This window comes from Schistocerca gregaria, chromosome 1, assembly GCF_023897955.1.
Source record: "Schistocerca gregaria isolate iqSchGreg1 chromosome 1, iqSchGreg1.2, whole genome shotgun sequence".
NCBI lineage: Eukaryota > Metazoa > Arthropoda > Insecta > Orthoptera > Acrididae > Schistocerca > Schistocerca gregaria.
Window position 1 is genome coordinate 461,982,418 of NC_064920.1, and position 25,525 is coordinate 462,007,942.

The window sequence follows — 25,525 nt, forward strand, 5'->3', positions numbered from 1 at the left end:
TTCCGAAATCCAAATTGCTCTTCCTCGAGGTCGGTTTGTACCAGCTTTTGCATTCTTCTGTAAGTAATTTGTGTCAGTATTTTGCAGTCACGACTTATTAAACTGATAGCCCGGTAATTTGCACACCTATCAGCAACTGCTTTCTTTTGAACTGGAAATAGGTTTTTCAGTGCTTTGCGAATTTCTCGCAGTATCATATCTCCCATCTCATATTAATCTGTGTCCTCTTCCATTTGTATAGCAATGCCTTCAAGTTCATTTCCATTGTATGTGCCCTCTATATACTCCTTCAACCTAACAGCTATCCGTCCTTTGCTTAGAACTAGTTTTCCATCTGAGTTTTTTATATTCATACAGCTGCTTCTCTTTTCCCCAAAGGCCTCTTTAATTTTCCTGCAGGCGGTATCTGTCTTTCCCCTAGTGTAATATTCTTCTAAATCTTTACATTTGTCTTCTAGCCACTCCTGTTTATCCAGTTTGCAGATCCTGTCAAAATCATTTTTTACACGTTTCTATTCCCTTTAGCCCTGCTTCATTTGCTGGATTTTTCTATTTCTCCTTTCCTCCTTTTAACCTATAAAATACATTAGCTGACCTCCTTAACTGACTGATCAGTTGCCCAACACTTATACTGTCGCCCCTCTCTGGTCTTGACATTAACGAGATGTATTAGTGAATAAGACTCAAATTTTGGAGCAGCTCGTCTTACTACCAGTTTTATTTAGCGGAGAGGTTACACTTGTACGGAAACACGTCTGTAATATAAAGTTGTTACATTCTCGGATATAAACATTTCCTACTGGTGTGACAAAACATGGATGTACTTGCTTTAAATCTTCACTTCACAACGCATTTTGGAGATTCCCAAAGTTAATAGACCGTCTGCTCGTTTTAGAGTTGATAACATTGTCAGAGATTTTATCTTTTGAGAGATGTAATACAGAGTACCCCGTAGGTCAAGATGTTGGTTCTATCTCTCAAATTGTTTCCAGTTGTCTATACTTGCCTGCTACAGATCGTCTCTAAACTGCTGCTTAAGTCTCCGTATCTGTCCAGTCTGTGAGATCTTTCTTCTCCAGTGTGGCCTTCCTGGTAGAATCTTCCTGTCCTTCTGGCTTTTATTATCGAACTTTGGAGGCATTCATTCTACTGTACTTGTGAGCCCTAGCCCGTCTGCCTTATGACTGGTGTTGCACCTTGAGTATTGTGTATTGAACTGGGGACCTAGAAACGACGGAGAGGCTTCGTCCCACTGTAGCCCTCAGTGGCTCACAACCCCACAACAGGCCACATCAGTCCACCTGCCCCACCGCCGCCCCACACCAAACCCAGGGTTCTTGTGCGGTTCGGCCCCCAGCGGACCCCTCTCCCCCCCCTCCTCCCCCTCCCCCCAGGAACTTCTCATACCAGACGAGTGTAACCCCAAATGTTTGTATAGTAGAGTAATTACGGTTTACGCGTACATGGACACAGTGTTTGCGCAGAAATCGCCGATACAGTGTAACTGCGGCGGGATAAGAGGAACCAGCCCATATCCGCCGAGGAAGATGGAAAACAACCTTAAAAATCATCTACAGGCTGGCCGGCACTCCGGACCTCGACACTGTTCCGCCGGGTGAATCCGTGCTGGGGACCGGCACACCTGCTCGTTCGGGAAGCAGCGCATTAGACCGCGCGGCAAGCCGGTTGGGCTGGTGCTGCACCTTACATGAGCTCTTGTACTGTGGTGACGAGTTCTTCAGCTTTTGTGCCAATATTGTTCTATTTTTCCACGGATCCAGACAGCGGAAAATACTCCTAAGATGGCCCCCATCGCCTGTCCTTTTTCTGAACAGTGTCTTTAACGCATTCGATGTAACGTCATCTCTACGTTTATTTATGCAGGAGTCAACTATAAATATTATAACGCTGTGGTCGCTCGTGGTGAGACCTCTTTCAACATTCCAGTTTCCGATCTTCCTGGTCACATTATAGCGTCCCCTAATGCAGGGTGGGGCGGATATGAGCTAAAATGGTGCGAGTGGGTGCTGGTGGCGAGGTGGCAGCCCAGATGGCTCCAGAGAAAGACAGTTGCAAATGTGTTAAGTTCTTTTATTGAGGCGTCTGCGCTGCGTGATACACCGAGCCAGTGGCCGGCTGGCTGCTAGATTCTGCTGGACTGGCAGTCTGCACGCTCCTCGGTGCTGACGTGGTACTGTACCACGCCGGTGGCCTCATTACGTGAGCCAGCCATACAGTTCCCGCGGCAGTGGCGTTTCACGGCGACGCTACATCCGCTGCGGCCCCAGACGCCACCCGGCTGCGTCACGGCAGGGGATGCCCCTCACACGTCGTCCTGCGATGGCGGATGGATGATGGTTGGTGTACATGAGGAGCAACCGTCCGTTTCCTACTGCTGGGGATGACGTGAGGTATCAAGCTGTGCTGTGGCACTAAGTACGAGGAAGGATTCAGCGCGAAGAGCTGTAGCCCTGCCATGACCTCGAACCGGCGACTTCTACTGGCAGCTCCACGTAGTGTCCTCGGCCAGCACAGCACCGCCGTCCTGGTTGGGCTGCGAGACTCAGAATAATTCCACTAAAAAAATGATCAGTTCTAACAGGTCGCAGCAGCGTGCTTGTTATGCGCCTCTACCAGTCTATCTATATCTGAATCCCGCTCCAGCTACTGCCGGGTCTGGGTGCTGACGAGTCCTCTCCATTTGGCTCGGTCCTCCCACCACTTTTCTTCCTCTGCTTGCTGCCAGGTCACACCTCTTCTACCAGTCACGTATACTAAAACACTACTGCCACTGTCAGCGTGGAAATCTGCCATGCCGCTTGCTGCACTATCCTCTTCAGTACTTCTGAGTTCGCTATTTCAGGAAGCTAATGGGCATCGTAATACTCCTCTCGGCTTGTTCAGTTATTGCAGTGGCAACATGTTGCGCTAGCTTACTAATAGCGCTGCTGCAATACACAGCTGAGACATACTGTAATATTCCCATATGTTGTCCTTACACTGCGTTACCCTCTCTGTGAGCAAGACGCAGTCCCTTTGGTCAACCTCAAAACCAGCTGCATACCACGCTATATATTTGTACAAAATAAGGAAAAATTTTATAACTGAGACTATTGGCGACTTGCCCACATGGGGCAGACACTACGCCCAGCATTAATTAACATGGTGCTTATGCTATTTGCTTACGAGTCTATCTTTTATACTTTTTTGTGCTTCTGGCAATTTTACCTTCGTAAGGTCTAAAATATACATTTCTCTCTCATACTACAATATTTCTCGTACACTTACTATGGTTGTCATCATGTTGGAATCTCTCCTCGTGTTGCTTAGTCTCACAACATCTCTCAAGGGTCCCTTGCCTTGCTCATTATCTCAAATAATACGAGACATATTTCACTGCTAAGCATGTTGCCGTGCTTATGCACATATGGCTTCTAACTCTCCGTTCCACACTTACAAATTAGAAATGGCATTCGTTCTTTCTTAATAACTTATTCTTAACATGTCATCTTTAACGATACAAGGCCTGGTCTATTAAACTCTTCCGCTTGGCATCCTGTCTGTCTTTCCTCTCATTTTTTAAGTGCTTTGTTTTGAAACAAGTTTCGTAACTTTGACCTTGTGACTTATGCTTTTCCAGCAAACCTACCCACAAAACAATCTATGCTCACGAGAGAACCACGTACGGAACTATCTTTTACAACACTTCGACAAATAGTCCCACTTATTCCTCCCACTACAGCACTCAATTTAGACTGAATACTCCCCGAAATGCTTGATTTCCTGGTCCTCCTTCTTAAGTGAAGCAACTTGCTGGTGCCTGGTGGCGAACTACACCTGTGCGTATTCAAGCTCGCGTTGCATACTTCACCCACTTTTTTTCATTTATTTATGAACATTGAACCGCGAATTTACTTTAAATTTTTTCTTAAAGAATTTACTTTATTTACTAACGATTTATCAAGAGCATTAACATATTTAATCACACTATGTGAGCGTGGAAGTAGTTGCCAGTGGGTAACTGATGAAAACAAATTTCTTTCAACAATGGAATTTTTATTCCTAAAAACCCTTCCATTAAAAAAAAAACAGATTTAAAAATTATAATGAGAAAGCACCCTCTAAATATCAATTTAAAATTTATTCAGAGACAGGAATAAGTTTTTATTTCTTTTATTTTTGACAGTATGGGCTTTCGGGCTGAGAACCTTGCCGCTCCCTTTTAACACGGGCGTAGTCACGACCGCTCACAACAACCTCTGAAAGACTACAGTGGTACAAATCTGCAACACACCAGACTATATTAAATTAAAAATTTTAACAACTCACACAAACACATAAACTATGTACTCCATAGGACGGATGGAAATGGTACAAAACACTCACATTAAAATAAATTACTTGCCACCGAAAGTGCAACTTGTTTTTAAAAGAAATCTCTTACGGTGAAAGGTGGCAACTTTATATACTAAAATGACCATTTACATAAAACCCATGAAATGCAATCTTACATAAAATGTACAAACATGCTCTACATTACACATATACCGCTTCTCAAGATGATAGGCAAGATGAAAACATATTTCAGGAACTCGGCCTTTAGACCTTAAGCAATAAATTCGTTTACACCGAATCCGAAAAACATGACAGAGGCAGCTATTAACATACGGCAGACCGACAGAGAGAGAGAGAGACAGACGCTAACTACCTAACAAATACGGACGGGAGACAGACGAGCAAGCTGGGGACGAAAGACTGACCGAGAAAACAAGTAGAATTTAACAAGTAAATGAAACAACATATCACGAATCACTTAACTTCTAATAAACTGCGATGTCTGGCGAAGACCTGGCGCAGCACCCCCAAAACGCTCTCCCGAACGGTCCGCTGCCAGCCGCTTCAACGGACGCAGGAAGGCGCGCCGATCTCCCGTCTCACGGTCAGCGCAGCTCGGACCGGCCAGACCGACGTCGTGGGTTGACTCCTGTTGCTCTCGTGTCGGCCGCGAGGCCACTGCCCCTCGCTATACGGCGCGGCCCACTGGACTCACGTGGCGACTTCACATGCGCCGACGCTCAAGACGGACAAGTCATCTTGTGTCCCAGTGCGCGACCGACCAGCCGATCGATCCAACCGCCAATGACCATTGCCTGAACAAACTCGAGCAGACTGGCAGCCTAATCCATACTAGCACTCCAGACGACAGGCAGACACTGACTTCCCCACACTGACCCGGCTGACCAACTGACCAGACTCGCCCTCTAGCGAGCTCATAGCGTCCCTTAAATGCACGTGAACAGGCAACCTATCCCCTTTCCCACCAGAGGGAGACACCAAAGCTGTGATTGCCAAAGCGGAGCCACCGCCAGAAACGGAGGGCGACTGCTTCACACTACGCGCTGCGGCGCCAACAGCAGCTTTTACCACGGCTGAAACATAACATCATTACAACAATACATGTACAGAAAAATGTAATTGTGAATAGCTGGTCAGTATTTCACATAGTTGAAATCCTTTAAGAACAGAAATAAATACAACTGACATGTGTGACAAGTTATTTACAGAAAGCCGTTAAAAAAATGGTTCAAATGGCTCTGAGCACTATGGGACTTAACATCTGAGGTCATCAGTCCCCTAGAACTTAGAACTTCTTAAAGCTAACTAACCTAAGGACATCACACACATCCATGCCCGAAGCAGGATTCTAACCTGCGACCTTAGCGGTCACACGGTTCCAGGCTGAAGCGCCTAGAACCGCTCGGCCACATTGGCCGGCCAGAAAGCCGTACTCGTCGCGTACGTCAGAGTGTGGTTGTGCTGTAAACAGCTCCCTGCGCACTTCAGCTGCAAGGCTGTGACCCACCGCTTTCGCTCGCGCTACATTCTGAACCTCTGACGTACATTCTTCGACAGTTTCAGCCGCAACGCAACGATCAAGAACTTCTCGCACATTCCCTGTGGCTAAAGCGACAACATCCTCTGGAGCTCCACTCGGCACGACACAAAAATCACCGGCACATGCACTTCTCTGTGCATCCGACCCCGAGCTCTCTGGCTTCAACACAACACGCATTATCACCCAGTAGGGTAGACGCTACCGCACTTAAGTCACCCATGTTGCTATCCACACACTTATCTGATTCGGAAAGTCCATTGTATGCACTTTTCTTGATAATGTTTTCTCGGAAACTGGTTGAGATGAACCTATACTCACTTACAACAGCCATTCCTTTATGTTTTGAAACCGATTGTCGCTGGAAAGACAAGACGCTCGTCTGTGTTGCACGGTTGCAACAGTAGGTGTACACCATTCCTTGTAGACACAGTGGACTACCCGTGTTAATAGACTGTTGGTCAGCTTCACTTATGGGCTGGTTATGGGCCATTCTGCCACGTCTAGACGTCTACCCATCTTTCTGTACTGGTTACATGCAAGCTACTCGCACATACACACCACTGCCTTGTCATGACCTTAAGTCACCAGTGGAGGTCACATGACCTCCTATACCATCTAGACCGCTCCACAGCAACCGGCGTCTGCAGTGAAAGGGATGACTAATATTAGGTTGGTGCATAAGTTGCAGCGATTTTGTTTTGCATGTTGGCATTCGGGCTGCTAGGGTTTATTTATCGATTGTTATTTTTTATTTGTAGTTAGCTGTTGATACTTGAGTTTACATATTGTCTTTTATCATTTGGAGATACTGAGTGGAACTGTACACGCTAGAAAATGGAGTGCCAGGTGGAGAAATCGGAACATTTCCGTCATGTAATTATTGTTTTAATCATTTTAGGGGCTAGTTTATTTAAAATATCAGTTTTGGGTACCGACTGATTTCAATACATGAGTGACAGCAGGGGAGGCAGCCGTTTGTGCCGAGTATGGAAACAACGCCATTGGACAGAGTTCAGCAAGAAAAGAGTTTTCTCGTTTTAAGGAGGTCTCGTTTTGACATTAGTGACTCGCCACGTTCAGGAAGATTTTCGGCATTTGATGAAGGTTGTTTAAACGCATTAATCGACAATGAACCACGTCAGTGTACTTGGGAACTGGCAAATGTGATGAACTGTGAGCATTGCATCATTGTGCAACATTTGCATGCACGGGGGAAGGTACAAAAATCGGGTGTACGTGGGCCCCATTCTCTAAGAGAAAATCACAGTAATTAGCACGTGAGGTATATGTGCATCTCCGTATACTCGTCATCAATTGGCTCTTAGAAAACACCGAGCATTCCTGTCCGCATTCAGCTAGACTGACAAACAATAAAAAACTATACAGGAGTTAGGTTGGGAAGTAATTCCTCACCCGCCTTATTTTCCTCATCTTGCGTCCTCATACATTAACCTTTTCCGGACTCTGTCAAACAACCTTCAAGAGACTTCCTTTCCAGATGAAAATGCGATCCGAACGTGGCTCGACGAATTCTTTGCCCAAAAGTACAAAATTCCTACAGATGCCGAATCGAAAACTTACTCCAGAGTTGCCGGACTGTCGTAAACAGTGAAGGAGAATATACACTGAAGAGCCAAAGAAACCAGTACACCTGCCTAATAGCATGCAGGGCGCCCGTGAGAGCGCAGAGGTGCCGCAACACGACTTCGCATGGACTCGACTAATGTCTGAAGTAATGCTGAAGGGGATTGACACTATGAATGCTGCTGGCTGTCCATAAATCATAAATCCGTATGAGTACGGGGGGGGGGGGGGGGGGGGGGGAGGGGGAGATCTCTTCTGAACAGCGCTTTGTAAGTCATCCCAGATAACATTATTATGTTCATGTCTGGAGAGTTTTCTCGCCAGCGGAAGTATTTAAACACAGAAGAGTGTTCCTGGAACCACTTTGTAGCAATTCTAGACGTGTGAGGCATTGAGTTTCTCTGATGGAATCGCCCGGAATGCAGAATGGACACGAATGGATGCAGGTTATCAGGCAGGATGCTTACGTACGTGTCACCCATCAGAATCGTATCTAGACGTATCAGGGGTCCCATATCACTCCAACTGCACACGTCCCAAACCATTTCAGAGCCTGCAGCAGGTTGAACAGTCCCCTGCTGGCATACAGGATCCATGGATTCATGAGGTTGTCTCCATACCCATAACGTCCATCCTCTCGATACAGTTGGAAACAAGACTCGTCAGACCAGACAACATATTTCCAGTCATCAACAATCCAATGTCGGTATTGACGGGCCCAGGCGATGCGAAATCTTTATGTCGCGCAGTTATCAAGGGTGCACGAGTGGGCCTTCGGGTCTGAAAGACCATACAGATGATGTTTCGTTCAATGGTTCGCACGCTGACACTTGTTGATATCCCAGCACTGAAATCTGCGTCAATTTGAGGAAGAATTGCACTTCTATCACGTTGAATGATTCTCTTTAGTCATCGTTGGTCCCGTTCTTGCAGGATCTTTTTGCGACCGTGGCTCTGTCGGAGATTTGATGTCTTACCGGATTCCTGATATTCACGGTACACTCGTGAAATGGTCGTACGTGAAAATCCCCACTTCATACCTCGGAGATGCTGTGTCCCATCGCCCGTACACCGACTGTAACACTACGTTCAAACGCACTTAAATTTTGATAACCTGCATGTGAAGCAGCAGTAACCGATCTAACAACTGCGCCAGAATCTTGTTGTCTTATAAAGGCGTTGCCGACCGCAGCGCCGTATTCTGCCTGTTTACATATCTCTGTATTTGAATACGCATGCCTATACGAGTTTCTTTGGCGCTTCAGTGTATTATTGACGAGTGAAGTCTCTTATGTGTATCTGTTGTGTTTATTAGACTTACGCGAAAACGCTGCTAACTTATGCACCGACCAAATGTTTTGGTCCTTGAGCTGATGGATAATATTTATTATTCAAAGATGCAACAGATGTTAGAGGCAAGCCTTCGCATTTGTAGGGTCTACGTCGAAATGCGAGAGGCACTTTGCTTTCGCGAGAGCGCCGTCCTTGGTGAGGGGTGCGAGCGGGACGTGTGAGCACATGTGCCGGCTGCCGGCTGCCGGCTGTTGTTTGCTGGCTGCTGTGGCGGAGGAGCGGCTGCCTAGCAACAGGGCAGGCGTGGCTGGCGCCGATCGATAGCGGCCTCGGCGCCACTGCTCGCCGGAGGTCCCGCACGCCCTCAGGCGCGCCTCTCCCTCGAGGCTTCCACAGCCCTCGCACTTTTCCTCGTCTACATTCAGTTCCCAGCTCAGAGGGACAGTTACCTTTACTCTTACAATCGTAAATGACTACAGAGTATTGCGTTTCACGTTTCCTGTTAACTTGTTTAAAATAAAGAGGTATATGAAGCACCATAATCGTCATAACCCGTAACTTGTGAGGTATTTATATTGGAACATAACCTGTGACATGAGGTCTACCAGACCTCTTTGCTTTATTATTCATCTGACATAAGAAGGCTAAATTCCTCTTTGACCTCTATACCAGGGATAACTTGCGGCTTTTGTGACTTTAGCTTTCTACTCAAAAAATTTATCATATTTTTGCGCATCTCTGAGGTGGTCTTCTACTCATTAAGTTTACTGGTTATGTCTAAAATCTTAAAATTCAGATCTCCCTCTTCATCAGTGAGGAGTTTTAGGTTATGGCTATGTACAGACTCTTCCTTTTTAATGTTCTGTAGTGCTGCCTCCAATTCCTCCAGTTCATTAACCCGTAAGTTGTGAGGTATTTATATTGGGACATAACCTGTGACGTGAGGTCTGCCAGACCTCTTTGCTTTATTTATTTATTTATTATTATTATTTTTTTTAAGTTATAGAAATCTCATATCTGATATCCTGATCGTACAGAACAGTATTTGGTGTCTAACAGCAACTGAAAAAATACTATTTGTTGACCAAACTCTGCGTATGTATGCTTTATATAACGTGCTTTAATTCAACTTAAAAAAATTAAGAGAGAATTGATTTCAACCTTTGTATTGGGTGGATTAGTATAAATATTAAGTAACTGATTGCAAACTGAAAGATGAATGGGTGAAACTCAACCATTGAAAACTAGATATATGATAATGTATTCCCTTTTTTACATTTTTTACACTATTCCAAGCATCTGTTACATATGATCCACAACAGCAATGTTTTGTAATGAAGAAGAAAAGCACGAGTTTAATACTCTCAGCATCATTCTATTATAAAGAAAAAGAAACCACGAAAGTTCACTTATCTGAAGACCCTCTGAACACTTTTTTTACATACTACACCTTACTATAAGTAATGATAATAATGAGCGTATGGCATTAGTGGCCTGGAGACCCCTCGCGGGGCGGTTCGGCCGCCGCTCCACAATTTCTTTGACGCCACTACGGCGACTTGCGAGTGAATAAGGATGAAAGACACAGAACACCCAGTCATCTGGAGGCAGAGAAAATCCCGGACCCCACCGAGAAATGAACCCGGGACCCCCTGCACGGGAAGCGAGACCGCTACCGCAAGACCGCGAGCCGCGGACACACCTCACTATGAACATTGCTTACGGCAGACTCACCCCTTTCATCGCCAGAAATTTTAGAATCTGACTTACCATCATATACCTCCATTCAGAAGGATTCCTCACACTCGTCAACATCACTTGCGTCATTTAGCTAAGATTGTAGTACAGTATTGAAGCCTGTAGAACTTGGACGAACGCTACTACGCATTGGCGTCACGCAGACCACATGTGCTAATAGTAATGCTACAGTTCTCATTCGGTAACAGCCGGAGAAAAACTGTAACGTCAGCAATGCTCAAGGACGTTAGTGCGTAAGTCAGACAGAAGTGAGGGGCAGCAAACGCAAAACAAGGTGCCAACGTAAAACTTCAGAACTATCGATCGGTGTGGGACATCACACGTCACAGATTAAATGTTAAAAATCAGAAAAAAGACTACCGGTGCCAACTGTGCTTGACACCTCGTATTGACTAAACTGAGCACTCACCGAGGAAAGCGGGAGCAGACTACAGCTTCAGATCGGATAGCGCGGTGTGAGCAAATAGCTGCATTTGTATACCACTGCCATTGAGAGGAAGAGAACTGATTTAGATTCTAGGATCGGAACCAATCTGCAGCTACTCGATAACATTCAACCAGTGCACAATCCCTTAGTTGACAAAATTTCCGATGTAGTACTGCTTCATTATATTTATTCCAGATTCTGAACCAACTTCAATGATCCCCCTCTATTCTGTAATTTGTAATAATGATTATCCTTCTACATTCATTAACAGTAACCTCAGTTTTTTTTGCAGATGGTATAGTTCTCTATAATGAAATACAGTCTGAAAATTTCTAAACAAATATTCAATCAAATCTTGATAAGATTTCAAAGTGATGCAACGATTGCAAACGTTCTTTAAAAATTGAAAAGCGTAAAACTGTGCACTTCACATAACGAAAACCGTAGTATTCTATGACAATATTAAAATGTAACAACTGGGATGGCTCAGTTCATACAAATACTTGGTAGTAATAATTTCTAGCAATATGAAATAGATTGATCAAGTAAGCTAAGTCTAAATGAAACTTCACTTCATTCGTAAGACACGGGAAAAATGCAGTCAGTCTGCAAACGATATTTCTTACAAAATACTCTTGCGCTGAACGTATTTTAAGTAATACTCAAGTGTATGGGACCCACACCAAACAAGATTAAGAGTGGATATTGAGCGTATAGAAAGAACGACAGCACGAATGGTCTCAGGTTTGTTTGACCTACGGGACAGAGCCATGGAGATGCTGAAAAACACGAACTGGCAGACACTTAACGACATACATTAGTTGCGAAATGCTGCTTGAAATGTTCTAAGGAGCGGCATTAAATGAGGAATATAGGAATGTACTACAACCCCCTAGGTATGTTTCCTGCACGGACTGTGAAGAGAAGGCTAGACTAATTACAGCACTCAAAGACGTCTTTAAGAATCATTCTTCCTGCGCTCCATATGCGAATGTAACAGGAAGAATCCCTAATTATATATTAGTGCGATCGGAATTAGCCACTGTTACTCCCTTCACAGCGATGTCCGTAGTATAGATGTGTATTTGGCAGTAAATGCACTCAAAACATTGAGAATTTCTTAAATATACCGTGCCTGACTCGTTTAGTTGACTCCACAGAGGAATAATGATCATGAGCTTCAGCCTCGTCAATGAACAGCGTATCAATAAGCAAGTTTAACAAAAACAGTGTCGGTTTGGAAGTCACATAGAGGAAGTTCCAAAGTTTCTTCCAATTAGGGCGTTAAGGTCGATGACCTTCGAGTTAACCGATGAATACACCCTCAAAAATTTTGAGCGGCCTGGATCTACTGTGAAAAAGCAACTAGCAGGACGTGCTGAAAGATCTGCAAGCGTCCATAGTCCACGGAGTATTGAAGCTGTATGCATTGTAGCCTTAACGGAATCGTCAGCGTTCAGACTGCAAGGAAGCGCTTGCAAGGCGTACAACATAGCTCACCCCCTCCCCCCCTCCCTCGCCACCCACCAACGAATTGGTCATGCAGTGAAAGGCGGTTGAACGTCCACCATAAGAATTAGCTTCGATCATCACGGGAGCTTCGCCAGTCTCCTCCACAGGAATGGAGTCGGAAACTCGTCACCTTGCTAGTGCGATATGACGTCACAATCTGATTGAAACTACATTCCTTTCGTGTGAATAGTAGGGTGATCAGGAAGTCATCATGTACAAGAGAGAAAGTAAACTGAAATATTAAATTCCCACTGGAACCACCAATATTTTTACGTCAGTAAATCCTACAAAGCACGCAGAAGCATCGCGTAATTTTTAAAGGACTGTAAACTACGTACATAATTAAGCGTGTTTCCATGAGTAGTGTGCTCTTTATGTCACCATACAATTTTATTTTTAATCATCGTCACTTGTGAAATATGATGCTGGTTGACAGGTAAACAAATCAAAACTAATACAAAATAAAAAAATTAAAAACTGAACACTAAATTGTTTGATATTCATGCCCAGTTAGTTACGTAAATTCTTAATCCCATTTCCCGTAGATATTATACATGGTTTCTCCGAGATGTTGTACAGTGAGTCACTTGCGCATAGTTAGTAAGAGGACGAACGTCCCAGTTTATTAGAGCAAGGTATAAGATATAATTTTCCTAAAAACTCTTCGTAAGTGGGACAGTAACTGTTGCTATCGCGCCACATTCAGATAGATTGTTCTATAGCATGATAGTAGAAACGCCTAATAAGTAGAACGAATGGTTCCATGGAATTGTATATTGTAACTGAGATTTCTAACGGAGAAGTGGGTATTAGCAAGGACAGTGATAACAACATCAAGTGCAAAGATTTTGATAAGTGTTACTGATTTGCTCAATACAGACACTAACAAGATGAAAACTACTAAAGATTTCCTGATGTATAAGACTCATTTTCTTCCTGCAACAACACTATGGTCATAATGCACAGCTGTATGCCTCACTTTCCGATAGAGATTCATAAACATGTAGCAAAACTTCGATACAGCCGCTCATCGATCGATCTCAAAAGAAGACTTTATAGTAGTTTAAACAGCTTTATAAACCTCGCAGAAACGTATTGTGGCCAGTAAATATTGTTTTCAAGGCGGATGAAGATATTTCGTTATGATCTCCATTTTTTGTTGCTGTATGATACTATTCATTAAATTTTTCTGCGCCAGAATGGCCAGATGTGGATTTGAGTGTTGCTCATCTGGAACATGAACTCTTCCATCTTAATCTTTCTGACAGACTGTTGCTTTCGGAGTGCCTTTAAAATTTTTCATTAGGTACTGTATTGGTAGGTGTAAGTCTTTTAAATCAATCTAAGGTAAAATGATAAAGCTGTCCTCAACCCGAAGACTTTCTTGAATCCCGCAACATTTCATTGGAATAGCCATAAGGAGGTAGTATGCCTTCGCCTTTCACTAACATTTAAGCTGACTTACCCAGCTGGTTATTGGAGGACCAGTAGTGTAATAATGTGGATTTCGGAGCACAATCGAACTCGGTATTATTCGCTTACACAAATCATAGCCAGATGTGAGAAAAGTGGTAAATAACCGTTTTTTTTAATTTTTATTTTTATTTTTTATTTTTTTCTCCACCGATGTGGACTGGATCCCAGATCTCTCGGCTTATAGTCCGACACATACTGAGCTATTCAGCACGCCTTTCAAAAACGCAAGAACATTATTTCTAAAATGCATGTTTCGTTTCGTTTTCAGTATATTTTAAATAGTGATTGAAGTAGCTGCCGTAACAAATAATCTATACTTGCCTTTTATCTTAACACCATTGAATGAAGTTCTTGCTTCAACTTCCGTGCAGCCTTCAATGGGAGACTGGCAATAGCGCAGCCATTATTAAACTTAGTAGGCTACCAACAGTTTATGGGGGAAAAAAGAAAGAAAGAAACACTTTCTGTTGCACTCTCCCATATAAGTGTAGTTAACATTTTAATATTTTATTTCAGAGTATATCGAAATGATAAGTTCGGTCGAGATACGGTGCTTAATTCTTATAATTAAGATTTACATGCGCTATTAAATTCACATCTCTTACCAAATTTACTAGGAGATGTCGATCATGCCCGTTGAAGTAGCATCTGATGATCTGTGATGAAACAAGTATCCTCCGAAATTTTTGGATGCTTCTAAGACATTAACAAATCTTTAGATTAATTTATGTGTGAGTCTGGTGCGTCTGGAGAAAAATTTGATACACTAAATGCGATAAACTGCTTTTTTGAATAATATTTGAAAATATATTGTAATGTTCATCTTTTCACGGTTTTGTACCTTTCGGCTGCTGTGCTTGTTCTTCGCTGCCGTCTTCGTACTGTTTTGTCTTAGACACTTTCCCACTCCATCATTTTTCATCATTTTATTCTGTCCTCAACTTGCTTATTTATATCAAGTTCTTCTAGGTCGTCATTCACTTTTCTATGCCATTTCGCCTTTTTTTAAATGTAATACAATTTTTGGTGTCAGGCTGGTATAAATAGAGTTTATTTAGCGCTGATTGACATTTGTTTTATTCACACACCAGGCAGAGCAAAATTAAGGTAGCGAATTTTAAAGGTTGGAACGGTACACAGAAAATTGACATTGTTAACACCAAATATTGTTACAATCAAGAGTATTCAACTTGAGCAGCTGATATTCAGAAATGTGGAGATGGACAGAAGCTTCTTTGCCGAAAGATCAGATTGTTTTTTATTTAACTTTTTATTCGGCCCACTCAATTGCAATAGTGAAGTGAGGAATACAGTGTTAAAATATTGGAGAGCATTCAGTAGGAGAAAGAGTTGACCCTAAATCCATGGCTGAAGAGCTCACGTATTGTTTCTTGACTCATTTTCGACGAAGCCGACCTTGTGCTTCGTCTTTAATGACTCTGCAGTCGTTAAAACAACTTTTCCTTCAAATTCACTTGTTACTTAACGCAGTCAGAATCGTGTTCCTCTGTTTTCCTTGATCATATATGTGCGAGGTTATGATCATGTCAGTCAAATAATGATAACAATAAAAACATGGAAGACTATACGAAAGGTTGTGCTTCCTCTGATCGCAAGGTAAGTCTGTTTGAGGTAGTTTATCTTAATATTACTTTCTTGATTATGTCCTTCAGAAACATATCCTTGCGTCCGGGTAGATCATTGTACAAAAACTGGATCAGAAAGCGAATCATCGTTAACACTTATCTTTTCAGAAATTGGGAATCCGAAAAAGATGAAAATGTATGTTTTACTCTATTCTACGCAAACGTGGAATGAGAGTCAGTACGAGAACTTTTCACAGATTTCGATGAACTGATTGGGAAAGAAAAAGGTGATAAAAAAGCATAGGCATACACATTGTTAAAAGATCATCCTGGTTTCGCTTATAACAATCTTTCAATGATATTACATAAATTGAGTAGATATTATTGATCCAATTGATGTCATTTCTCGCATTCGATAATGTGCAGTTAAAACATGAATTACGTGCAACGAAAGAAAGTAGTATGGCATTCCCAGTTTGATTGGAGTTTTTTTAAGATACATTAAATTATAGTGATTTTGTTATACATAACGTCAAAATATACGTTTAAGGGTGTTCACCGGATTGGAAATTCCACTTATCTCAGCAATATTTTGGCGTCTTCATCAGGAGAAAGCGATATTTCTGATGTGTTTACTGTCCGGAGGCCAACGAGTCGTCGAAGTATTGTGCAGGAAAATGGGACCACCGTCTATCACAAACACCAGGAAAACAATGGAATTCGTGTGCTGCTGCATTGGAAAAAACAACTTTTTGATCTCGAAAATTCAATGTACGCTAACACAACAAGCTGTAATTTTTTTTTCGTCTTGAAGATCTGTTACTCGCCAACTGTCAAATATTGCTGATTTTACATGCAAAAGCGAATATTGTCGGCACTCGATTTTTATTTAAGGAAAGAGTAAACTAAGAATGTTGAACGTTTGTTGAACATTTCCCTGGTGTTAGACTAATATTCTACTCTATTTACGTTTTGACTGTACGATTTTCGTAATTTATTGTATCTGTTACAGACGTTTTTAAATCGTTACTCAGATTGAAAACAAAACTGAAGCCGGGCTTGTTGTTCCCTTTCACTCAGTGCTGTGTGGTGACAAAGACTGCGGGCTTCCCGACGTCAGGCTTTTTGTTTCGGCCCTCTTTGTTTTCTTTTTGTTCTGTTTCGCTGCCCTTATTTTCTGTTTGCATGCAGGTTATGTTCTGTTTTGCGTAGCGAGTACGGTATCCGGGGCTGCGCAGGCGACGCCGGTGAACTCCCGACGGTTCGGGACGCCACACATTGTGCCAGGCAAGTCAAGCGCTGCTCACCAGGCACCTTCAGCCTGCTCCACTCCTGCTTTCTGTTTCATTTCTCGAGAATTACTTTTATCCGTACCACCGAATGGCTGTCACTGTACACCTAATTTCTCTAAATATGTATATGCTGCTGGCCATTAAAACTGCAACTTCAGGAAGTTAGGGATCGTCATGCTGTGGTGGTTTTTAAATGTTGTTATTTTTGTTTTGTTTTGAAATTATTATTTTTTAAATTAAATATTGAATTTTCGAATTTAATTACCACCAAATTTTTTAGCTAGGCTTCTCATCCGGGATCGCCTGTTGGCGAATATAATTTTCGGACGTGATTTACGCCTAAAAGCTATAGGACTTCGTTTTGCTATAAGTGAAATTTTAGATGCAGCTTCTATTTTGAAAGCAAACCAAACGTATTACACTTATTGGTGCCGTTAATATGCGGTCATTCACCAACAGACACCCCCAGACAAAGTAAGCCACATTTACTTATCAAATTCATGAAAAAAGTTGAGGAAAACAGGTATGATTAGTCGTAATGAAAAATACAATAATTAAATAGTTATCATTACGCAAAATGAGCACAAAAAAAACAGAATCTCTACGTAACCGTACCAGACAATGGCTGATCAAGAAGAGAGAGAGCAAAAAATTGCTGGTCCGGTTCATTTAACATAGATAATGAGATTACAGAGAGGTTTTATTGTAATCGCAGTGTCTATTAAGCAGCGATAAAATTGTCTCAGCGCTACTGCGCGAAAACACACAGTCACGAAATCCACTAATACTTGGGGAACATTACAGTGCCCTTCATCTGTTGTAACAGAAGATAATCAGTAAACTGTGTCCAATGTCCCTGGGTCCACTGCTTTCCTCGCTGTATATCAATGATATTTAATCTGTATCTCACTCTAATGTCTTAGCAGGAGCATCCGGACAGCTATTAGAGAACGTTAATAAAGGGTGTGTCCAGTCATTGGTTTATGACGGCTTGAACTCTGGTGCGGACGCTTTCAGTGACTTGTCTGAATGTCTGCAGAGTAATGGTAGTCCATTATTCATGAAAAGTTGAAACCAGAGAGGGTGGCAATGCTGTACGCTGGGGTCTGGAGCGAAGTCGACTCATCCCAAAAGTTTTCCATTCGATACAGGTCGACCCTCTGGGCAGGCAAGTTCACTTCTGGAATGTTATTGTCCACAATTGCCTCACATATACTGCTTTATGACAGGACGCATTCTTGTGCTGGTTCAAACAATCATCGTCTCCGATTTTTTTCTCTCTACAATGCGCAGTACACGAAGCTGTAAGATGTGTTTATATCTTTCCTCGCTCATCATATTCTTGAGCGCAGTAAGGGCACCACACCCAATCACCGTAAAACACCTCCATACTGTAACAACACCTCCTCCATATTTCACCATTGGCTCTATACATGGTGGCAAATAACGATCCGTAGGACTGCCACAGAATATAGCTCGGTTCACCGCTCCAGATAACTCGTTTCCAATCGTCCGCTGTCCAATGGCGTCGTTCTTTAACTCACCTCAAGAATCGCTTAGCACTGACTTTTAAACCTGTGGCTTATGAGGAGCTGCTCGACCGTTATACGGTACTCCACTCTTTTCAACTCGCCACTCACAGTCATTGTGCAAGTTGCAGCGCTGTCAGCCTCTGGAAATCACGATTGATACCTTCGTTGGTTTAATGCGATATTTTACAACCCCCACCCCTCACAATGCTTCACGGTCTCTGTCCATCTGTACGTGAGGTCTGCTGGTCTTGGTTTAGCACTGTTTGTTCCTTCGCGTTTCCACTTCACAGTCACATCACCAACAGTCAGCTGTGGTACCTTTAGAAGCGTTGAAATGGCGCTCGTGGATTTATTACACAGATTGTATCCAAAGACTAGTCCACGTTGAAAGTCACTGAGCTCTTCTCAACGACCCATTGTGACGTTACTGTTTAGTTGCTGACAACACAGTGTTCACTACCGCCTTTTATACCGTCACGTCTGCCTCTTATGATGTCTAGAGGTTAATTCCGTATTATATAGGGTACTTTCGACAGATAATGAATAGGATGATAATAGCCAGATGTATTCAAATGCCGGTCCTAAGAACATTACTGCTGCCACTTCAGGTATTAAATACGATCTCGACAAATAATGAAATTTTACTTATTGTCCGTGCACATAACAGTACAAAAAGTACCTGATAATGCATGCCAAAATTACTAACGACAGCTAAAAATGTCTGGCAGCATGTATTTCTCTAACGAAGCGGGACATCGAGTCGACCAGACCTTAATGAAAGATATGGGTGTGTCACTGAGTGCTGCTTCAGTTCTGTAACAATACCCACCAGTCGCAGTGGCTGGCTACTGGTGGCTTGGCAACCTCTTGGCATCCCATGACCAGATGTTTTCAGTGGATCAGAGATCTGGCGGGCGAGCTGGCAACCCTCTGCATTCATGTTTGTTATGACAGTAGGGAAAATGAAGTCTTGCATTATCTTATTTTTCTATTTTTTCTTGGAGACCTCGAAAGTATAATACAGTCAGCGGTCTTAGAGCAACAGAAATGTGGCAGCTTCAATCTAAATTACCACTCACGGGAACCAAAGGTGATACTGTTGTTTCATCGTGCCACACCGTATCACCCCACCATGTGCTGGGCGCATATGATGATGAAAAATGCAAATATGGCAATGTCCGTTCTCCTCGGAACCCACGTTCGTGGAAAGCCCGTCATTCGGCTGTAAACAAAACTCGTCTGTAAATACAGCGTTGAGCCATTCCTGTGTCCAATACTGTTGTTGGGCACACCTTTCTCAGCGAGGCTTTCTCCACAGCCAAGTCACAGGAACGTTGGTGACCGTGCTGCCAGCATACTGAGTTCCTCGAATTGTTTGTGTGGCTACTTACCTTGCTGCAGGCAAGATACGTGATGTAAGTGTACGATCCTGGATGGATGACTGAATAATATGTTCGTCCTTTTGGATGACATTCTGCATGACATTGAGCATGCCCCTTCCCATCACCCTGAGCTTATTGGTTCTATATCTGTTTGACTCGTCAATGCACAGCAATTACTGTACAACCCTAAACTGCAGTCTTGACAGTCTACGTTTCTCTTACATAAGGCATAACATGATCTTCTCCCAAATAACGAACATTCAAATGCAATTTCGGAATGAGAAATCAGCCGTATAATCTTTGCTTATATACGAAGTGCATGAGTCTATCTACCACCTACGTTGTGCAGCTCTGTTACAGTGCTGATCATTTTCATATCGAAGCTATAGGTCAGTGAAAGTCAATTTTACGTTCGTTGCATACTGGCTTCATTGTGTTGCAGATTTAATGGTCAGTAGTGTAATTTATATAACAGAGCTTGGATTTTTTCTGCTTATGCTGAAGGTAATTACATACAGTCAGCACAGACTTTTTGATATGTGATAACTTAGAGAATAATGTCTTGGTATTGTACCACACATTGAATTATTATGGTCAAGGGAATTGAGAGTTTGACTGTTACCATAAATGTTGCTTACATGTGCCACAGCCCATATACCTGCTGTATGGCAACACATACCCTGTGGTTATAAATGTCCAGGGTCAATTGAACTAAAATTTGATTTAAATGTTTCACTTTTAGTCTTACTATAATTTCTTATTATTCAGTGACGTAGCTGTGTTAAACAGTTGCACACAATCGTAGACAAGTTAGCCTACCGCCACGACAGTGTTGGTGATGGGTGTTGTCGGTTGCTGTCGGCAGTTCCGGTGGAGGCGACGGCGTTCCTGGGCGCCGTGGCAGCCTTCGTCGTGCTGCTGCTGGTGTTCTTCCTGTACCTCAACAAGAAGTGGTGCTTCTATGGCGTGGGCGGCTTTCCTTGCTGTGACGAGCCGCTTGGCACTCGCGCCGGACGTGCCAGCCACCACCTCGGTGAGTAACACACATACACAGCCGAAAAATCAGCTTATAAATCTCTTACACCTGCTGATTGTCTTTAAAAGATAAATTCATTAGTAGTCAATAAAAGTTTTCTGCTGGCAAAAAAAGGAGATAAATAAAAACACTTGCATTAGTGGCCTAAACGTTGGAAGTTTACACATGTGGTCACATATCCAGAAGAATGTGATTGACTCTGACAGTGACTACAAAACTCTACACTTGCATAAATTCATTCAATTCACCACCACTGCGTTTTATGACAAAAAAGTATAAGAAATTACAAAATACTCTAAACTATCGAAATGTTTTCATAGGTCATTAGAGCGAGTCTTGCAAATAAAAAACGAAACAAGTGTGACATGAAATACATATACATCTTATATACTAGAAAAACGTGTGTATTTGTATGTATGTTCCATATCTCCTTGTAAACCACTCGATAGGTATCAACCAAACTTGGTACACAGACCACTAACTGTCTCGAAAGAAGGTCCACCCAGTACCCTTAGGTGTGAAGATGGGCTTGGAAAGGGCTGGGGATGCCTGACAATTCGGCTGCCCTGCACGACTAACATGTCGTGTGTGTAGTCATAATGCGTTGTAGACAGTATACGTGTGGAGCGTCCGGACTGAGTAGAAAGAGAAGGGAGGAGGAAATGGAAAGTGATAGCAGAGAGAAGGATGTGAACAGAAAGAGGGAATATGAAGACATGGACAGAGAGAGGGGCAGAAGTAGATCAGCAGAGAGAAAGGGAAAGGAAAAGGAAAGAAAAATGAGAAATGGTGATCAAAGAAACTGAAGGAAGAGAACAATAAAAGGAATTGAAGCTCGTATGGCCACCATACTTGCCGTAACGAAAATGAATGTATAGAGGGTGTCCCACTTATCGTTGCCAGCTCACATATTTCCGAGAGAAACAAAAAGTGAAAAATGCAATAGACCGGGGGTGTACCTGTGTAGGGACCCACGCAATGGGCAGGACGACCCAGACCATAAATGTAAACAAACATCAAATGGCAAATGGCTCTGAGCACTATGAGACTTAACAGCTGAGGTCATCAGTCCCCTAGAACATAGAACTAATTAAACCTAACTAACCTAAGGACATCACACACATCCATGCCCGAGGCAGGATTCGAACCTGCGACCGTATCGGTCGCGCGGTTCCAGACTGTAGCGCCTAGAAACGCTCGGCCACTTCGGTCGGCTGCAGAAACATCAATTTCAACAAAAAGTTATGCTTTTTGCAATGGCACATGTATGTTTTTGCTATGGAAGTATTGATGGCAGACTTTGTTTCACTGCTCGAAACCTTATACGTTTTGGAATATTTAGACTTTAAATAATGGAAACGGTGCCACAGTTTCTGCAGTAATGCTGTATTGTTGTAATGTGGGCCGCCTTCACCATCCTTAGGCCCGCTGTAGGCAACCCATGATCTGCACATTAAGGCAGAAACTGTGGCACTTTTGCCCTACTGTAAAAGTGTAAAGTCTACGTATTTCAGTAGATATGAAGTTTAGTTCAGTGAAAATAAGTCTGCCGTATTAATTGTGAGTCAAGATTCCATTTCCGCGGAACCGTACATGTGCCGTTTAAAAAAACGTAATAATGCGTAGAAAGTAATGTTTCTTTGCTTTTACGTACCATACATTCCCGCTCATTGTGGGAGCCCCTCACATAGGTGTATCCCTGGCCAATTGCATTTTTCACACTTCCTTTCGTTTCGGAAAATGTATGTGATGGCAGTGTTATGTGGGACACACATATTCTCCACCCCCTCTCACTTTTCATATCCTCCACCGATTCTCTGTCCATTTCCTCCTCCTTCCTCTCTGTATCCATCTTCTCCTCTCGTCTTTCTCTGTTAATCTACACCTCCCTATCTCTCTTTCCATCTGGTCCTGCGCTCTCTCTCTGTCCATCTTGTCATCCCACTCGCTCTATGTATCTCCTACTTCCCCCCTCCCTCTCTCTCTCTCTCCATCTCGTCCTCACCCTTCTCCCACTCCCCTTCCCTCTGCCACTCTCCTCCTCCCCTTGCTCTGTCTGTCCATTTCTTCTTCTTCTATTTCTCCATCCCCTCCACCCTCTGCTTCTACCTATCTCTTCCTCTCCCCTCTCTAAGTCCATCATCTTCTTCCCCTTACCGAGCGAGGTAGCACAGTGATTACCACACTGGACTCGTATTCTGGAGGACGATGGTTCAATCCCGCATCCGGCCATCCTGATTTAGGTTTTCCATGATTTCCCTAAATCGCTCCAGGCAAATGCTGGGATGGTTCCTTTGAAAGAGCACGGCCAATTTCCTTCCCCGTCCTTCCCTGATCCGATCAGACTGATGACCTCGCTATTTGATCTCTTCCCTCAACCAATCCATTCCAATCTTTCTCCCCCTTCCTCTGCCCATCTTCTCCTCTCTCCCTCTCCATCTCGTCCTCTCACCTCTCTCTGTCCATATCTACTTCCTCTCTCTCTACGTCCGTTTATAGCACCTGCCCTCTAAGCGCGCCTGTCTTGCAATCATAATTTTTATAATTTACTTCTGAAAAAAAATTCCTGCTTTTTCTTCATTTGTGTTCTGCATTTCTAATTTTTATAATTTCTCAAATGAACCTTGATATTAATATCTTTCTCCAACATACCTGAAGATCTATATGAAAATTGTGTCTGTTCTTTCGGACATTTTAAGTAGTTCTAAGTTCTAGGGGACTGATGACCTCAGAAGTTAAGTCCCATAGTGCTCAGAGCCATTTTTGAATTAAATGGTTGATGTCAAAGCCTGCTAATGCAATGACTGATATTTCAAAGTGTTTCTTGTTAAGGTCATGTCTCGACTTAAACTGTACTAGCGACCCACCCGCTCATTTCATGGGTGATACTGTATGTCTATGGTCAGACGACTTCTCCGCCGTAGCGGTAGTTAATTTTATACACAAACCTTTCTCGTGGCTCAGTCTACCTATTGGAGAAAACCGTGTCGAAATCCCGACAGTTGCTGAAGCTGGTAGGCAATGGAAGTGACCTCGAGCAAGAAAGTTAGAATCCTTTTAACTTTCCTTACTTATACGTAGGTTGGCTTGACAGTGTGCAAGCTGCGTGTTTCCTTACGTCAGATGACTTGCGCAACTGGTAGTGGGAACATTCACGTGTAAGTGATTCATGTTTGTGGATACCTGTCTATAACTGTTGAAATGTAGGTACGGTATGCTTTGAGTCGGTCTATTTGAACAAAATTCACATTACATGTCTGCTTTAAAACCCAAAAGCGTTAACATATTCAATTCGATACTGGACTTCCACTACTGCGGAAGATGTACTAACACAATGAAAACATAATTTCTTGATATCAACGCATAGCTTGTGCCACGTCAAGAGATTTCCACACGACCCTCGAGAAAAAACATACAGCAAAAAAAGGTGAGTAATGGTGCGATAATATCTGATAGATATTGTGTTCCAAGCGATACATAATAGGGGCAGGATTTTGATATGTGAGGTTTTCTATTACATTTATTCGTATTGCTCACATTCACTTTAAAAATACCGGTATGTAACATTAGTATACGTATAAAACAAGAATGCGAAAATACAAAGTTACGTATAAAACTAACTAAACGTCAATACCTAAGTTCCTAGTCATCAGCTTTCATGAGGTCGTTCTAATTGCCCTGATAGGAACGCTAGGGGCATTCATCTCTCATGTGCTTGGCTGTCTGTTACGGAGCCCCACAATCACCTACCGGGGACTCTGTAGCACCCCATTCGTAAGGAGAGTCTGCACATCGTCCATGCCTCGTGCAAGCTCTGTTCAGTTTGACCCATAGTTTCCTGTCGATTTCTGTGCCAGCAGTATCGCAGTTATACTTTCAGAGCCACTCATGCTCTTCAAGATTTTCAATAGGTTGACAATTCTGATCCCACAGGTCTCTCAACTCGGTGTTACTGGCATCTAGCTGTTCTGCTTGCCATAATAGTGGGTTTCGTGAACGGAGTTTATTTCGTCGTGGACTTGGTACGTCTTGCTGTATGGGTAATTACTCCAGATTCCCCTGTAGCGTGCGGTATTTCCTAAGCAAGGCCTAGCTTCTACGTATTGCGGGCGTATAGATGTTGCTCAGTAGAGGAAGTCAATAAATCGGTATTGGTCGGATTGTCCCAGTTTTAACAGCATAGTGTGGTTCAAATGGACGTCGTTCGACTTGGTGCGTCTGCTGTTTAGCCACACCGGGGCACAATACTTGGCTGCTCAGAAGACCAACACAGTGGATTATCTGCGCATGATAGCTGCTGAAGCTCCCCATGTCGTTCCACACAATTTTTCAATATTATTGTTAGGATTTTTTATCTTGGAAGCAGTATCTTGAAGATGTTTTCTGTGCGAAAGGCAGGGGTCAAGGGTGTCACCAAGATACTTAGGGTCTTGCTACAGCAAAGAGTGTTTACGTTAAGTTTCGCCCTGAGCTGCACGACAGCTTGTTTGTTGTTCAGATAAATGTATATACTTCAGTTTTTCTTGTACTGGGTTAATGTCGTCTGGCAAGGCAGCTTAAAAGCGAGAAACAGACCACGTTTTATCAGCGGTCTTGGTACAGAAAGAATCCAGCAAGCTAGATCACGAAGTAAGCTTAGTAAAAGTGTTATTCGTGTTGGAATACGAAGTAAGACACTTAAGAGACGTACTCCCAACAAAGGCGGCTCGTCAACGCCGAATAAAGTAGGCGCGCACGTGCCGTAGGTTCGA

At 43.0% G+C, this 25,525-nt stretch overlaps 1 protein-coding gene across 1 annotated transcript in view; it reads left to right on the plus strand.

Annotated features, from left to right (window-relative positions):
• LOC126353994 (synaptotagmin-14) overlaps positions 1-25,525 on the plus strand; it is a 559,379-nt gene that overhangs the window by 406,685 nt on the left and 127,169 nt on the right. The window contains exons 2-3 of the mRNA XM_050003342.1: positions 16,745-16,819; positions 20,604-20,771. Coding sequence (XP_049859299.1) covers positions 16,745-16,819; positions 20,604-20,771 — 243 coding nt within the window. The remainder of the gene's footprint in view (positions 1-16,744; positions 16,820-20,603; positions 20,772-25,525) is intronic.